General features: G+C 38.1%; 2 protein-coding genes across 3 annotated transcripts in view; one reads left to right on the top strand and one right to left on the bottom strand.

Moving 5' to 3' along the window:
• The window catches only part of LOC309502936 (uncharacterized protein), a 217,345-nt gene that overhangs the window by 147,118 nt on the left and 51,573 nt on the right, over window positions 1–18,654 (bottom strand). The window lies entirely within an intron of this gene.
• LOC309499633 (uncharacterized protein) lies at window positions 602–17,420 on the top strand. Its single transcript, XM_082170991.1, has 3 exons — window positions 602–646; window positions 4,763–4,917; window positions 11,176–17,420. The coding sequence occupies exons 2-3, from the start codon at window positions 4,776–4,778 to the stop codon at window positions 12,690–12,692; spliced, it is 1,659 nt and encodes a 552-aa protein (XP_082027117.1). The 5' UTR covers window positions 602–646; window positions 4,763–4,775; the 3' UTR covers window positions 12,693–17,420.

Here is an 18,654-nt window from a genome sequence, read left to right as displayed (position 1 = left end):
TCTTCACTGTCAAAAAAAACTCTCGAGAGCAAGAAACATTAAGGAGGGAAAGCAGAAAGCTTGGACAGGAAGAATTTAGTCTAAAAAATGTATTTGACATTGAGGTATGGAAATTATTCCATTATTTGAAAGAAACTGGATTGATCAATAGAGTTTAGGGAGCAGGGAATATATATATATATATTGTTAAGTGAACATGCAATTTATTCTATTAGAACGCCTCATATATATGGGCTGATATGATATTAATCACCATTGTAGTTTTAGAAGTGAAATATATATGCAATTTATTCTGTATTAATCGGTGACCTTCATATATAAAGTATGTATTTATTAACCACATTTATAACCTAGTAAAATAGAGTGTTATATAAGAAAAGACACTGTAACTTGTAATATATATATATATTTTTTTTAATTAAATTATTGTATTTTTTTTCTCTCTCATATTATTAAGAGTAGGAAAATAGTAACCTAGTTATATGCATAGAAGCTCCAACATAGTAGGTGGCGGTAATGCACCATAATGCTAGTGCCACCCGCCATAAAACGTAACAAAGAAGAATATGCGTTCGCTACTTTCCCTTTGGAAATAGTTGGCAACACTGTTTACCTCATTGAGAGTTTCAGCGTCGAGTCTTCTGAGGTGAGGAGAGCAGTTCACGGTATTTCTCACATTTACACAACCATCACACACACTTGATTAAGCGACAGGCTCATTTCTGTATTGTTTTCATCGATCACAGCGATACTTGTGCGTCTTTTCTGGCGTCTTCCTTCTGAAATAAACATTTAGTGCAGCAGCAGCGAGCATGAGGAGAATATGTTGAGTTCATTCAGACCTGAGCGATTTTGTGTTCGTTTGTGTGATTGTCTCGATGTTTGGAGTGAGAACTGTTACTGAATGTCAAGAGTTAAGGTTTGTGAGGGGAATTGATATAAGTTACTTTACGTTGAGCCTATAATGAGCAACGTCAGACATTTAAATCAACTCTTAAATGTTAATATTGTAAATGAATAGCGTTTTACTCTTGGAACAATATTGCTTTGTGATACTCTTTATTTTTAAACGTTTTATGATCATTATCAGTTTCAGCGCACATAAATGTAATATTTTAATGATTTAAGTACTTCGTGATTGACACAAAATCTAACTATATTTAGATTCAAATGTACATGTTATGCTTCTGTAATTATTTATCTGTAGAGCAGTTTTAACAGGCTTTTATCATGTATCCTGACTCAAATAATGTGTTTCTAACAGCAAACACTCAGAATAAAGTGAGATGATCTGCTGATGATCCTGAATGGCTTGTTGAATGAGTGTTGATAGTCTGAGGCTCATCAATATTAACACATCTGCTGAAAACACTCTTTATTTCATGACAATAGTTCCTGTTTTCACCTCATTTATTATGCTGATGTCTTCAGATCTCCTGTAAATTGACACTTAAAGCTCATTTCATTGGTGTCAGCAGACTGAGGGGATTTGATGGTTACGATATGTAGCCTATGTTTATTTCTGTTGTGGTAGAAATTGTATATGTTTTATGTAACGACACTGACAGTCTGTCCGGTCAGATGTTCTGAAGTAGCGAATCATGATTGTTTCTCTCATGCTAAAAAACACATATGAGCATATACAAGCCCTAAATGACTAGCTTTCTGACACAATAACTACAAGTGTCTACAAGGAGGGCCTGGTTAATGTTTCACACGACTTAATGAAATCAACGAACAGGCCCCTGCTTGTTTCTCAAACTATCACGTGCTGCGACCACAATTCCCTTACTGTGTCTAACGTTTGTTCTTTGTGTACTGAAGGCAAATTACAAGACTTACCCCATTCAGTTGTTTTGGACCACTAGGACTATCTTGCTTTTCTCAGCAAAATTATATGACGCCTCAGGCTGTCAAGTGAGTCTGCCCACAGAACTACCTTTGTTTTGGCCGAGTAACATGTTCCAATCAAACCCCCAACCCCTCACATGGTACGCTACCACAAGATGCAACTGAGGAGACAGTCTAACACAGGGGTTCCCAAACTTTTCCATGACAAGGCCCCCCAAATACCACTAGGTTCTGGCCAAGGCCCCCCTTTTGCAGGATGTGTTATTGAACCCATCGACAATACTATGGCAAAAAATAAATAAATAAAACATCTAGGTGAACATCAGATTATGTGATGGTGTTTGATACCAGCCAATCAGAAAGATTATAGAGATGAACCTATTACAATTTTCAAGGCCAATTCCGATTTGTCATTGAGTTTGACCTGCCAATACAGATTTTAGCCGATTCTGATTTAATATTTTCTAACCACTTTACAGCACACACAAATATTTATTTTCTATATATATATATTTTTATAAAACACCACTTTTATCCAAACTGATTAATAAAAACAAGTTTAAATGGGTACATTTTCTATAAATATTTTTGAGTCTTCATTTTCTTGAAGCCTACTGAAGTTCTTGTTAAAACACACTATACATGCAAATTATGTGCATTTTTGGTACTTTTTGTGTGAAATCATATTTATTTTGTCCATCAAAAGTGTGCTTTCACTTTAATTGAGCGTGAGCAGCGCAGCAAAAATAGACTCGGCGCCGAAACCCTCCGCTTCACTGGTGCTCACGGCACGCGACGCTCCTGCCTGACGCTCACGAGCTGCTCCTGCTCGCGGTGTGAATGCACTCACTGAACATGCACGGCGAAAAAAATTTGCGCTACTCACGCGCCGCTCGTGGTCTGAAACGGCCGTAATTCACAAGGTTTCCTACATGTGTGTTCTGTGTGCACGTGTGATGCTGGTGTTGTGCGATGTTAATCATGCGGCGCCCGAGTGCATTTGAATCGGCATTATGTCAGACTGAAAATCACGTGAAAATCGGCCAATTCTGGTCACCAGCCGATCAATCAGTTAATCTCTAAAAGATTAGCATTAAAAGTATAATGTTCAGATAGGCTATGCAACAAATTATTAAAATGTTATTTTATAACAATACTCATATTAACACATTGTTTTTCCAACTTGCTGCGGCCCCCAGCGGCCCCCAGTTTGAAAACCCCTGGTCTAACACACACACACACACACACACGCACATTGCCATATATGGACTTCCACGTAGTAAAATTTCATTTTACCATTCCTTACAAATTTATAAAGAGTGTTCTGGGTGATTTGCATGTTCCCCAGTGTGATATTAGAGTAGTTGTGTTTTTGAATTACAGTAATGTAATCTTTAAGTGCCTTTGTTCAACAAAAGAATGTATCAGCTATGTGTCTATCTGTGTCACTACTCGTTCTTGGTATGGTTTTGATCCCCTTTGCACGACGAAGAAGATTTTTGATAAGAGACTGTGATAAACGTTATGGTTCCATGCGTTTTTAATTCCCCGAGCATAATATCATATTTTGCCCTCTCGTGATTCCACACGAGGGTCGGGCTGCATTAACACACAAAGAGAATCTTCCGCTCGGAATGCTCTAAGAGGATTCGTCCTCCACGAAAAAGGGGACGGTACACGGGACACTGATAAAAGCCTAAACCTTCAGTATCCTCTCGCTCTTCTCCCTCCTCCAAAAACTTTGGAAACCCAAGTCCGGACCGGCTTCGGCCTGCTTCGCTTCTCTTTTCTTCTCTTTTATTTATTTGTATGTTTTTCTATAGTCTAGTTTCGTTTTCCTATTCGCCTATGTTCATTCACGAGCTGAATGAACTTGAGCTGAATGAACTTAGCCTGAATCATTACCGGCAACTTCACCACAGAGAAAGAGACTCGTTGAACCTCCCGCGCTCGCGCTCGCCCGGAAGACACAGCACGCGCACGCCTCCCCTCAGACGACTCGCGCTGCTCTTAAAGACACACGCAGGACTCTGCCTTCCTTCCTCATACAAAGAGAACCATATGCAAGTATCGATTATTGAATTTAACTTTTAATGTGATTTCTTTGTTGTCTCTCAAGGGTTACTGTCTGTGATTTTTACCATAGCCTACTGCCATCTCTGATCGCAGATGTTTGCTTTCACTTCCGATCTCATCTCTCATCCTTCTCTCTCTCTCTCTCTCATCCTTTTCTGTCATTCTATCTTTCTCTAATTCTGATCATTTTATTCTCTCTCTCACTGTTGTTCGTTATCTTGTATTGTTTAACTGTATTTTATGTACATAGACATATAATCCGTGTGTATTGTGTAGTTTGATGTATTCCTTAGTTCGATGTATTAGTCCAATTATTAAATTCCATATGTCCTTGATTGACTCTGTTTTAATTGCCCATGTTACGAAGTCACTGAAATGTTCGATCTTAGCTATATGCTTTATCTTGGTACGATTTAAGTAACCTAATTTTACAAACACAGAGAGTTGGGTTTTTTTCAAGGCCTGGAAAAGATACTCTTTCTTGTGTTTGTAAGAAGGATAATTTTCCTTGAGAGTTAAGTTAATCTTACGTTTAATGTTTGCTGGACAAACAGATTGTTTGATAGCTAAATTAATTCCATTAAAGTTATCCCATAACTTCGAGCTGAAATAAGACTATTGATTTATTAATGACGAACCATAACCCGTTATGGTAATCCTTCATATATCAATCTAGTTCAGCTGCGATAAATTAATGTAACTGTAATATGCAAAATATTAATCATATTCATGATTAATTATTAAAATTCCCTATAGATCATTTGAGCTAATATTAATATTAATGTACAACCCATTGTTGCTACATTTATGTGTTTGCATTTTCTTATATTCATAGAAACTTAGAAAACATGATCTCCAATAAATGCTGGAAAACAAGTGAAGAAGAGCTGTCATCTGCAAAGACTGAGTTTATTAAAGAGGACAGTGAGAACATGAGTGATCCAGAACCCTGCAGAATGAAACACACTGAAGATCCTGAAGAACAAAGAGGTTGGTGTTTATTCTTCATTCATTCATGATGCTGAAGAACATTCATGATAGAAACATTCAAGCACTTCATCACATTTAGATAAACAGTTCAACTATGAAACGGTACAGAATGTTCTGGGTTTTTCTTCAACAAATGGTCAGTAAAGGGAGGTTTGAGACATTTTTATATTGATTGTCAACATCAGATCAGGCTAAATACTATTTTAACTGTTTTATTTTACATTTATTTTATATCTGGTTCCCAATTTGCAACAATGTTACCAGAATTTTAGTCATGTTCAATATAGTTTACTAAATTGTTATTTTTTTTGGAATAATCCGTAAACACTAAGTTACTGATGAAGTTGTATTTGTCAAATATCATACAAGTTATTCATAATTATAGAGATTCTTCTTCTTATAGTAACCTTGGTAACAGGGTTGATGAATGTGATTAACGTAGCGGTGTGCGATATTGACAAAAAATGTTTATCTCAATATTTTTGGGGATTTTGCCGATAACGATAATCAGAGTTGTAAAATATTGCACTCAGGAAAAAAATATGTATGTAAACTAGGGCTGCATCTAACGATTATTTTTGTTGTCGATTAATCTATCTGATTTACTTAATTAACTCGTCCATTAACTTGTTGAAAATGCACTTGTGTTTCTCTGCTAAAAGGTTCACATCCACTAGATTGCAGCCTAGGCTACTGTTAATGTAAATATAATGTTAGTCGTTTGTTTTTAAAGTCTACATTAGAGACCTGCGAGGGACGGATTTCTCCCTTAATAATTCCTAAAAAACTGACATCTCAGTTCATCGCGATCTCACAAATCTCTGTTATTATCAATGAAAATGGCTGCACAATGAATCTTTCATAATATCTACACTTTGTTTGCTATAATCAGATGATTTGCCAGTATGCAGAATTCAGCACTGAACAAAAAGTCAATTTTGAGCGGTGAGGGGATTCTATCTTAAATGCATCTGATTGGTGTTCAAGAAATCAACACATGTCTGTGATTGGCTACATTGTTCAACGCTGCAAACATGTTATAAATAGATATAAACTCTGGCCTGTAAATCGTTTCTTTTTTGTTTTAGTTGTTCTTGTTGCTTTTGTGCAACAGATGAATGATAATTTATTCGTTTTTAGATGTTCAATTTATAGATAATTCTATTTTGCGGGAGTCCCACGAATCGATTTTAAATAACAGTTTCTATTTGGACATATTTTAAAAGTGTTTTTTTTTTGTAATGCAAAGATAAATTTTAGCATAACTATTATTATTATTATTATTATCAATGTTGAAATCAGTTGTGGTGCTTTATTTTTTGGGAAACTGTGATAGTTTTTTAAAGGATTCTTTGAACAGAAAGTTCAATGTTAAAGTTTTACTGTCAATTTTTATCAATTTAATGTTTCCTTGCTGAATGAAAGTATTAATTTGTTTTGAAAAACTACTGACCCCAAACCTTTGAATGGAAGTTTGTTTCATTACTACATTTACACTACATTTATTAATTTAGCCTACACTTTATTGACTTAGAAATTAAGAAAATGGTGCAATTTATGTTATATGAATAAATATATTATGTTTCAATGTGTGTAGGCTATGTCACGATATGTATCGTCAGGTTCTTATACCTCAGATCTTATCGTAACAAAATAAAAACGAAACTTAAGATTATTCCCTGTATCATAAAGAAGAAAAAAACATTTATTTTGTGTTACATGATCCTAATGGTGTTGCCTACTGTACCTCTATGAACAGTGCTGATTCAGGTTAAGTAGCCTATACACTGTGACAAGAGCCAAAAATAAATAAATTGTGATTATAATTATAATGATGATGATGACACATGCAAAACAGAGAGAAAAGACTACCATAATATAATAATTATTCATGGTTTGCTACAATTACATGATTTCTGGTGTGATAGCCTATATTGGGAATTTTGACCGTGATCCCATGCAATTAGCACTAGGGCTGGGACGGTATGGATTTTTTCTTACCGCGGTTGAAAATCAAGAAATTACCGCGGTAAACCACTTTAAACCTCAACCCCCCTCCCCACGTTTTTTTTTCTGCGAAGTCGCGGCTGGAACAACAAACAAAGTGTGGCAATGATAATCTCAGGTACTGTTTATGTGCTTTATTTAATGTTAAAAGCATGCAATGTGACTTTGAATATCGTTTAGTGCTTCAGCTTTGTAGCTGTAAAAACAACAATGGATAATTCACCTCAGATCTTGAAATTAAACAAATGGAAATAAGAGCGTTCAAACTGTGAACATACAAGTGTATTCTTTGACAAAGATTGTTTTAGTAACTCAGTAGCCTATGTATTTTTAATAATGTTTAAATGGTGTAATATTTGTGAATTTGATTATGTAGCTGCTCCATTTTCTTGCGAGTGCTGTCGAGATTACTCTCTGGTGCTGTGCACTTGCCGCGACTCCGCGAGGGTTGACAAACACGGTCTTCACGTGAGAGAATTGTGTTAAATAAGCATGTGCATTTAAAAGCTGAGGTCCTGCTTTTGGGGCTTCAAATTATAGGCTATAATACATTTGCAATATAATTGGGAGTCTGCACATGGGTGTTTATTTTGAAATTGACTTTTTTTTACTTGCCTTGGACGCGGCGTCTGTCGAAAATAGACTAGGCGCCTATCTTTAGCGAAGAGACGCTTCTGAAACGCTCCGCGTCGTGGCTGGTGTAAACACAAGCATTGACTAGAGTGGGCGCGATCAGCTCCGGTAGCCGCGGCGCAGCCGTAACGCGCCACAGAGTGTAAATAAGAGGTTATAGTCAATAGCCTACGAATGGAATGTTATTGTGTCATGGAACATTGCGCTCCCCAACTTGTTAAAGGTCGGATTTGCTCCATCTTTTGATAAGTTTTGTTTAGAAAACGTTGAATCCATGTAAGACACAATGTTATTAGACGCATGTCATAATGAATCCATGTCATTAGACACAACGTGAACACATGTGAAGGCCAGTGTTTATTTAAAAAAAAAAAAAAAAAAAAAATTTTTTTTTTGCAGTGATGATGGTGACTAGCTCAGACCCGCGGAAGGTGTCACGTGACCGCGGTATTGTGGTAATGTGGTAACCGTCCCAGCCCTAATTAGCACAACATTAGAACTGCATCCCATGCAATTAGGCTTACTATACTATATTCCTATAACCATTTGCGTTCGTGATTTTCACCGCTAATCCACTTAAATCATAACATTAATCGTGTAGGTCAATCACAATCCCTCACGGAATTTCCCCATCTCTGGTGACGCAGCGATCTGATATCTCATTGTTTGGGGTTACCATGGCTTCTCAGAATGTTGGAGTATCGGCGAGCCTATCAGGGTTGAGTTCCCTAATGAATATTCATGAGTCTTCCCCTACCACCCTGCAAAAAAAAAAAAAATAGCCATCGATCTATTTCCGCGCCGCACTCGGTTGCGTTGGGTCCCGCGGGAGTGCAGGTCTCTAGTCTACATGTGCATACACATTTTTTTTAAAAACTGGCAAATGCACTGACAGCTTCGTTGACAGCTTTAAGTTGAAGTTATAAATTAAAGTCCATTTTATTGTCGCCGAATGGGGCATAGTTTGCATAGTAAACAAAGCACCTTTCTGTTCGGCCGTAGTTTAAAGTATTCCCATACTTTAGATGATCGTGGTCTGTCATTTTCAGCATGAGAGGGAGCAGAAGCTGCCATTACTCGATATTTAAACGTACTAGGGCTGCAACTAACGATTATTTTGATCATCGATTAATCGGTCATTTATTTTTACGATTAATCGGTTTATGTACTTATATTTTAGTTCTGCCCATTTTTTCCCAAGTAAATTATTAACAAAGGGTATTTATCATTCAACATAGACTTTTTAGAGATTTTAACCATTTTGCATTGTCATATCCTCATCAAAAACATACCTGGAGTTGTGTTTTATTATGTGTTAGTAATCCTGTGTCAAACTCTTCTGCAATCAAAACACTGACCCATATGGAGATTTCAAATAATGTTTTCACCATGGCTGTCCTTAGGGCTACTAAAGTAGTTTAACATCCCGAACAAAGCTTAAGGAATCTTTCTGAACATATTTTCACGAAGAATAAGAATAAAACAGAATGAAATTGCAGTAAATTGCATTTTATAATTTTTTTCCTGTAAACACACAGCTTATACCTGGGAAGCAGCTTTACAGCTTATGCTGTAAAATTGTAAACAATCCTTCGAATAAAAGTGCCAATGGCATGAAACCTGAATGGAACTCACATTTTAAAGTAAAATTTAAAGTAAAATCCATCAGAAGGTTGTCCATAAAAAAATTGGACACACAAAAAACCTGCTGTGTGAAAAAGAGCAGTGAATACTTGAGAAAAAAAAAAGTGCATTTCAAATTTATTTAAAAACATTTCCCTCTCTCATTCAGTCATAATTAGGCTGCAAGACTGAATTATGAACTGGTAAACGACAAACTGATCACAGAACATTTGTAAAGCTTTAATCAGCAATGTTATCAGCTTTTACGACTAAACATTTACAAACAACGTTGTACTGCAGAATCTGCGTATCAATTGATTTTGATTAATATGCGCGAGGGAGAGAGAGAGCAAGACAGCGCTCGGGTGAGTGCGCGCGCACGGCCGGGGCTCTCTCTCTCTCTCTGCTCGTTCATATGCCCTGTCAAGCGCGCCCTGTTAAACCATAGACAGTAAAAGAAAAACTGACAGGACTTAAAAGCACATGCAAATGATACACTTTCACTCTATGATGGTTAAACTGTGCAATTAATTATTTTTTTCTGAGAGAAGCCAGCTTCCATTGAAAATAAATGACTTCCGATAACTTTGGAAGCTCAAGTCGGCGGCGGTGTGAACGTACAGTTACTCCACTGCCGCTTGCCTCCGCCATCTCACTGAATGCTGCTGAGACGCTGAGGGAAGCACGTGACATAAAACGAGGCCAGCTATTGGCTATTCGCTACTTCTCCTGCTGTACTGGCTGAGTAAAACCTCCGGTGGCTCATTACTGCCACACTTTGGTCACCGCAGATTTAAAATATGAAATGAGCCGCTTACGGCAAATAAAAGTTATTTAGCAACTAATCGATGACTAAATTAGTTGACAACTATTTTAATAATCGATTTTAATCGATTAAATCGATTAGTTGTTTCAGCTCTAAAACGTACTAATGAATGACGCGTAGTCACTATTTTCATAGTCGACGTAATCGATGACGTTGACGCGTCGTTGCGGCCCTAATGTAAACAAAGTCTACGATTTAAAGACTAAAAGGTAAAATAGCCTTTATAATATAAAAGTCACTCGAACAGAGGAAACAGGCTTTCAGCAGCTTGACATTTTTTTGCCATTAACTGCGTTTCTTTGGATCTACATGTGTTTCAAGGTGTGTGATAAAAACACCAGCCTGTCCACAGCATCTGGCTTGAGAGCTGCACGGTGACATGTTACAAGTCAAGTCATCCTCATTTATATAGCACTTTTAACAATGTAGATTGTTTCAAAGCAGCTTTACAGAGATAAACGTATAATTTAAGGTAACAGATTGTTTTGGCTTTATAGCGGTTCTTTAATAGTTATTTTCCACTTAAAGTTAGTTTTGATTGATTCACTTCCGTCGCACCGATCATTTGTTATTAAATTAGGGGCCGCTAAGACGATTCTCTCTACACAAACTTTAAACGCGAACCTGTGAGAAATGCTGATGGCGTTCACATGCGCATTAAGAATTGGTTCTATAGTTATGTGCGTTTGAATATATGTGCGCAGGGTTGTAATTCCCTACAGACCAAGCCTAAACAAAGTACTGGTCTTTCCTTTATTTTTTCCTTTATTTTATTTTGTCACTTCGGGGTAGGTACGCGAAACGCATTTTCCCAACACCGCTTTATCTGTAGAGTGGTAAAGGGATCCTCCATAGGGAGAGACTAGTTGGAACTTCAGCACTGCGTTGACATCGGGTCCTATCAAAACCATTCAAATTGCTCCTAAAAAAAGACAACATGCGCTTTTCGGCAATATACGGCTTTATTGTGGTTATTGTCATGCTTTCTGTCAGTAAATGACAGCTGCTTTCTGGCAGAGCGGGAAGGAAGGATTTGCACAGAGAGATACAAAGCGCGACCGGTTAGAGTGTTTCTGATTGCATAAAATAATAAAAGAAATGAACAAGTTCATGGCGAATGAAGTGGTAATGAATGAAATGAAATTTAATATTTTTTTCTTTCATGTCAGACCCGATGGAAGAGAGAGAGGAGAGAGAAGAACTGAGTGAAGTGAAGGAGGAGAGTGAAGAACTGAGTGAAGTGGATGAGGAGAGTGAAGAACTGAGTGAAGTGGAGGAGGAACATCTTGTCAAACCTGGAGAAAAACCTTTGAGTCGCTCAAAGACTAAAAATACATTTTTAAAGAAAAGAAGAGCCAAGAAATCTTTCACCTGCACTCAGTGTGGAAACAGTTTATCAGGCAAAGCAAGTCTTCAGATTCACATGAGAATTCATACTGGAGAGAAGCCGTTCTCATGTGATCAGTGTGGAAAGAGTTTCACAACCAAACAAGGTCTTGAGCGTCACATGAGGATCCACACCGGAGAGAAGCCGTTCACATGTGATCACTGTGGAAAGAGATTCTTATGCAAAAGTAAACTTAAGGATCACATAAGGATCCACACCGGAGAGAAGCCGTTCACATGTCATCAATGTGGCAAAACATTTCTTAGGTCATCAGACCTGAAGTCACACCTGGCAGTTCATACAAAGGAGAAGCCGCATTCATGTTCTGTGTGTGGAAAGAGTTTTTCACAGCGGCAATCTTTACATACACATGAGAAAACTCACACTGGTGTAAGAGAGTACATGTGCTTTGAGTGTGAGAAGACTTTTACTACAGCAAACAATTTAAAACTGCACCAGAGAATTCACACTGGAGAGATCCACAGCAGAGAGAAGCCACACACGTGTGATCAGTGCGGGACGAGTTTCACAACCAAACGAGGTCTTGAGCGTCACATGAGGATCCACACCGGAGAGAAGCCGTTCACATGTGATCACTGTGGAAAGAGATTCTTATGCAAAAGTAATCTTAAGAGTCACATGAGGATCCACACCGGAGAGAAGCCGTTCTCATGTCATCAATGTGGCAAAACATTTCTTAGGGCATCAGACCTGAAGTCACACCTGGCAGTTCATACAAAGGAGAAGCCGCATTCATGTTCTGTGTGTGGAAAGAGTTTTTCACAGCGGCAATCTTTACACAAACATGAGAAAACTCACACTGGTGTGAGAGAGTACATGTGCTTTGAGTGTGAGAAGACTTTTACTACAGCAAACAATTTAAAACTGCACCAGAGAATTCACACTGGAGAAAAACCTTACAAGTGTTCACACTGTGACAAGAGATTCAATGAGTCATCATCTCTGAAATCACATGAGAGAATTCACACTGGAGAAAAACCTTACAAGTGTTCACACTGTGACAAGAGATTCAATGAGTCATCATCTCTGAAATCACATGAGAGAATTCACACTGGAGAAAAACCTTACAAGTGTTCACACTGTGACAAGAGATTCAGTCGATCATCACATCTGAAAACACATGAGAGGATCCACAGCAGAGAGAAGCCGCACACGTGTGATCAGTGTGGGAAGAGTTTCTCTGTTAAAAGTGACCTGAAGCGACACATGAAGATCCATGCAGTGGAGAAACCACATCAACAGAGTCTGAAATCACAGTTGCTCATCTTTATGTGCTGAGAAACATGTTTTTTCTAAGTTAGTTTCCCAACAGCCACAATGAGTGACAGGACATTTTCACATTAACAAGAATGTTCGGCACCAAATTCACATGAGATTTGTCTGTTCAGACCAATGCAAAAAAATGTCAGTAAATGCAATGTCAATCTCTGACAGTAGGTGGCGCTCATGGAAAAACAACAGCGCTGCGCAACTTTCTGGCCGTTTCTCAATATGCGTTCTTGTCTGTACTTGTGTTCTTGTGGACTTGTGAAACGTCATCAGTCGCTGCCCAAGTACTGTCCCAATACACAAGTTTGCATTTTAGCAAGAACGGTTAAAAATCCCGGAAGTGTTCTTGACACGCCCATTTTACAGAGGATGCATCGGTTGGTAACTTGTGTGAACTTGACGGCAGAAATATCTCAGCATTCATTTCGGCATTCGAGGAAAGAGACGCAGGTTAATACAGCAAGTCGTTTTTCATCACTAAATTCACTTCTGAGAACATTTGATGCGAGAAATCAACTGTGTAGATTTCAAATATTGGCATTTTCACGAAAATTTATGGCGAATCAAAAATGTGCTCAAATGTTTTCGGAAGTAAGAATCTCCATAAGCGTTGCTTTATTGTTATGAATATACATTACATTGTAGTGTACAGTAGAGTAATCCCTTGAGCTGAGGGTAGGCTTGGGCGATAAAGCCTGGCTGTTAGCGTCAATAATTCTCGTTATGTTTGGGTACTGCAGACGGCGTCTGTGCGAGGGTATTATTGCACAATACCAGCAAGAACACATCGTCTCAAACTGTCAGCAGCGTTCTGTGTGCTCGTCACCTTGTGAGTTAATTCTTCCAAGAACAACTAGCAAGATCGTTCTCCCCAAGAACACAAGTCCGTTCTTTGCATTCTTGGTTTTGAGAAACAAGGTCTGTTTCTGACTCCCACTTGTCATACTTGCTACACACTGCAATTTTTGGCATTTCTATAAGATTATAAATCACACTAGATATGTATCTAACAAACTTGGTATGGCATTTTGGACGTGATGTAATATGGACATGGACGTAATATGGACGTAATGACATAAATGTAGACTGTACAGTGATACTGTACTGTCCAAAATCCTACAATAAGCACCGGGCAAGAAAGAACATCAGTATTTTCATGTCTTCAAACAGCCATTTGTATTGTTGTATTTGTTATGGGGCAGGTCACTCATGCGCGTTGAATTTGTTTTGCAGTACCCGTGACCTTAGCGTTGCAAGCGCCAACACACTACTGTTTGAGCTACAGGAGAAGATCACTGACAAGAAGATAACTACATATAAGCTACCAAAATTCATCAACTAACCATTTAGAAATGTCCTGTTGCATTCTACATGTGGTCACTTCTTGAGTCTATCCATCATTCTCTGACTCTGGTTTGAAAAGGCTAAAAGTTTTTGAAATGTCTAGTGTGTCTGTGTGAGGTAATGAAGAAAGCTGCGCCCCCTGTGTCTGAGTAGGGCTGTCGCGATAACCACAATATTGTAGTACCGCGCTACTGACAAGCCAACCGCAGAGGAATGCAAGTAACCGCAGCAACCACGATATTTGCGTGTTTTCTTTTTTTATAAGGCAATACCCTTCTTGTTTTGAACTTTGTGCATGTGTATTGAATGTTACATAAGTTAATAAGGATAACGAGACTGTTTTTATCATGGTGATTTGTACAGAGGCTTTGTGGATTTGCTCACCATTTAAAAAGTGACAATTTTAACATGCTCAGGGCTCCAGAGCCTTGGTTGCACTGGTGCGCCTAACTTTTTTATTTAGGAGCACCAGCACAAAATGTAGGTGCACCCAAATTTTTCCTCGGCTCGTGTCGCCTTTAACGCCACGATTTCAAGGTTACCTTTTTATCACGCTCCATATACATTCATATATATTATATAAATGATTTCAAACAAGAATAAGGTGAAGGTAAATACTTTTTTTAATTTGAAGCACAATTATACTGTATAAAAATAAATAAATAAAAATTTAAATAAGAAATGTTTAGAGTGCTGTTAATTTTTACATTGTTCAAGTTAGAGCTGGGTATTGGCACAAATTTCACAATTCGATTCAATTTTGATCCACAAGCTTGCAATTCGATTCGATTTGATTCGATTCATTGATTATTTTGGATATCAGGTACAATACATGGCAAAATTTCTCAAGGAAAACAAATCAACTAATGCTGTAAACTATGGGAGTCAGTTGTAGCCCACTAGGCTTCATTAGCCTACTATATTGAAAGTAAAAATTAACTGATTTGTATACGAACACTGAAATTACACATTTATTTTTACAATAATAAAGTTAAATGAAATATAAACATTTAAATGGTGGCTGTTATAAAAACTTGCCAGATTTATTCAAACATACATTAAATATTGAAGAACATTAAAAATTATAATATGTAATATGGTGCATATATTTAGCAAAATGCTCCTCTCTAAAGTAAATTTTTCTAGACTAACAAGTTTATGGTCATTGGGTATGGTTTTTCTGAGGTAAATTCATTGTTTACATGTGCTTTACTGACGTCTTTCCACGGTTGAAACAGTGATTGAGCGATTGCATGTAACATGATATGGATTTCGATAAGTTGTACTCTATCTTTAACACACTTTCGATGCTTATTCATGTTTATTTCGCGCTGTACCTAGTAGTATTAATGCGGAAGAGAAGATCATGTGCTTCTCTTGAGCTGCGCCAGAGCGATCTCACGCCACAGCGCCAAAATGCTATTTATGTTTTTGAATTTCGTAAGAAAATGGACGTAATTTGAAATCTGAGACTTTGTTTCTTATCAATAGTAACAAAGCACAAAGATTATTGCGATTTATTGGATGGGAGAGGGAGCTCTGGGCAGCCCTGCTTAGACTGCTGCCCTCGCGACCCTGCCCCGGATAAGTGGTAGAACATGGGGTGGATGGATCGGTTTATTTGTGCACAGCGGAAATATTCTACTATTGAGAAGGAGGCTTTAGCTTTAGTCCTCGCTATTCAACATTTTGAGGTGCACTTGGCATGCTCTCACCCTCTTGTGGTGTGCTGTGACCATAATCCTCTTACCTTTTTTAATTCAATGCGCAACTTTAACCCCCTGGGGTCGGCAATCACGCCACCGTGATCTGCTCGCTTTTTTTCTTCTCTTTGCAAAAGAGACTCAAAATACTCTGTTGCATTAGATTTTACATACATCATACATCATTTGATCCTGTTAAGTGTGTATTTTTTTTTGTGTGTATACTCACAATAAAAACAAAGTGTTGTGCTTTTTGCCAAATAAAGAAAAATAAATATGATGCAAGTTCTGCCTTCTCTCTGTCAGTGAAGTCCATTCTGAAACGCTTCTGAAAATGAACTGTAACTCAGTGAATACTCAGTCAAACAGGCATACAGACACACAGGCATGAAGCTTGAATTATTTTCTTTTAAATGAAGTAATTTATATAAAAAACTAATATTCTCAGTTTATGTAATATGTATGAAAAGAGAGATCGTTCTCATCTCAGCTCATTATGTTTTAATGTGACTCCGCCCACGGAGAGCGCGTGCTATTCAAACGCAAATGATCCGAGTCAATCCATGCAAACCTGTGAACGCCCACATCAGCTGGATAACACACACCGCGAGTAATCAGACTCATGTACTTTACGACGCTGTGAGGAATAATACTTAATAATAATCCTGGAAAATTTAACTCAGAAGTGCTGGAAGTTTCATTTCGAGGAGCAACGGATCCAGCTGATGAATAGGTCAGTTATATATTTGCTTTGTTCTAATCACAATAGTGTCTGTACACACAAAAAGACTGTTTAAATATGAATCGCGTTTCTGTGTGTGAATGAATGAACAGCTTTTACCAAACTCTATTGCTATACTGAGATGAGTAAAAATCGACTATAAAAATCGGATATATTATAACGTTTTTACTGTAAAATACTAGCCTGGCTAACGCCAGACCTTGTTTCATTGAGAAGTGGTCTGGGAACCACATGTTCATTTTCTCGTATTTGAGGCGTGGTTTACGAATGCCCAGAGCCATTTATTGGGCGCTACGGATGTCTATCAAATGCGCCTGTACGTAGCTCATAGCCAATCGTTTCAATTATACCAGATGACGCATGTAGAGCGACAGAAATTTGACGAGGAAGAAGACGAAATAAACTGGTAGTTTGACTGGTTACTGTTTCCTTTCCTAATGTCTGTCTGCCCTCTAGTGGTTGAAAGTGTATTTTGTGTCTTATTAGGAGCAGATTCTCAACACCTGTAGACCGTGTAACGCCGCCTTCACACTGGCAGTTGAAATCAGCTCTGTAATATGCAATACGCCCCCAGCGGACGTCGTACTACACCGTTGAAAAGTGTCGGAAGCTTCGGAAACGAGAAGAACAAAAATGGCGGAGAGATTAGAACGGTTGATCTTGTCAGTGTCAGAATGTGCAATTCTGTATAATCTCTCTGATGAGGGTTATAGAGACATCAATCGGAAGGCTGCTGTGTGGAGGAAAGTTGCCCAGGACGTTGACATGTCAGGTCAGCTAAATGTTTTATAGTGGTATATTGGGCTGCAACAACGAATCGATAAAAATCGATTATTAAAAGAGTTGGCAACTAATTTCATTATCGATTCGTTGTGTCGCTTGATTATTACGCCAGTCAATAATTCGTGGAGATGTTGGAGTATAAATAAATAAAAGTTGAGTTGAGCGAAGTGTGTCCGAGGGCACGCGTGAGAGAGACGAGTGTGTCTTGAGCATTAGTAAATTGGTACATAATAGTATGTAATTACAATATAAGAGGCATGGAAGTTCGAAATGGACAACAATATAAATAAAAACAACAATTCAATTCATACCACTGAATTAGCATACAGTGATTTGAATCAGATAGACAGAAGATGAAAACACTTTCTTGTCTGTCCCAATACCACTACAAGGGGAATATTTTTTCCACAATTTGCAGCACTGAATTTTTCATTCTTCAGTCGAAATGACTCTGAGAAACTTCACTATATGCTCGGAAAGGATTAGCTGCAAAATACCTTACACACCATAGGAGGTGGTCAACATTGTATTTGTTTTTGATATTGTATATACATTGTATTTATAATTAATATTAGGATAGACTAGAGACATTATCTTCTGTTATAATTATTATTAATGCTATTAGTATTACCTATTATCCATGCACAAGACTTGTCTTTTGTGTACATTTGCTTGTCAAACATTTTGTTAAAGATAACATCTTTGACAAAAAAACAAAACACAAGTTTGTGAGTGTAGTGTAGAGAACAAGTTCTGACGTTCAAACAAATCCTGTTAAGTTTTCTGATTTTTATTTTATATTTATTTTTTGAACTAGTTCAAAGTTCAGTTCACACAGATCAATTAATTAATTAAAATGTGCTGAACATTGTCTGTGCTTTTCAGTGGAGGATGTAAAAAAAAAAAAGTGGAGGGACCTCCGTGATGCCAATGTTCGGTATAGGAGGGAGGACCAGTCCAGACGGGTAAGCGGGGCTGCTGCCTCTCAGAAGAGGCCCTGGCGTTATGCCCAGATTATGTCCTTCCTCCTTTATCACGCCAGGAAGGACAACCTCCAACCTTACTGAGACAGAGAGAGAGACCCAGGAGGGAGAAGGAGAGACCCAGGACGGAGAGGTCTCACAGGAGAAAGAGGGAGAGAACCAGGAGAGAGAGGAAGAGAGAGTCACAGATACAGATCACACACAGGAGAGCGTGCGCCCATACGAAATAGAGGGTACACCAGACCTGTCAGGGGAGTGCAGGCGTAGGCGGCGGGTTGTCTCTGCAAGCCCCTCAGTGTTTGAGCAGATGATTGTGAATGCAATAGAATCTGCCAATCAACCACCAACACAGGAGAAAGACCCAGACCAGGCCTTCTTGGACAGCCTGCTCCCCGCCCTAAAAAGGATGTCCATCC

This window comes from Leuciscus leuciscus (assembly GCF_965113295.1).
Source record: "Leuciscus leuciscus genome assembly, chromosome: 1".
In the NCBI taxonomy this organism is placed as follows: Eukaryota; Metazoa; Chordata; class Actinopteri; order Cypriniformes; family Leuciscidae; genus Leuciscus; species Leuciscus leuciscus.
Note: the sequence above shows the minus strand (reverse complement) of the source record. Positions and strands in the feature narration are given on the sequence as shown.

Excerpts from the sequence above, each read along its gene's own strand:
- LOC309499633 (XM_082170991.1), top strand. The coding sequence starts at position 4,776 with ATGATCTCCAATAAATGCTGGAAAACAAGTGAAGAAGAGCTGTCATCT. Across the intron at positions 4,918-11,175 it reads AGATCCTGAAGAACAAAGAG|ACCCGATGGAAGAGAGAGAG; the intron begins GTTGGTGTTTAT and ends CTTTCATGTCAG.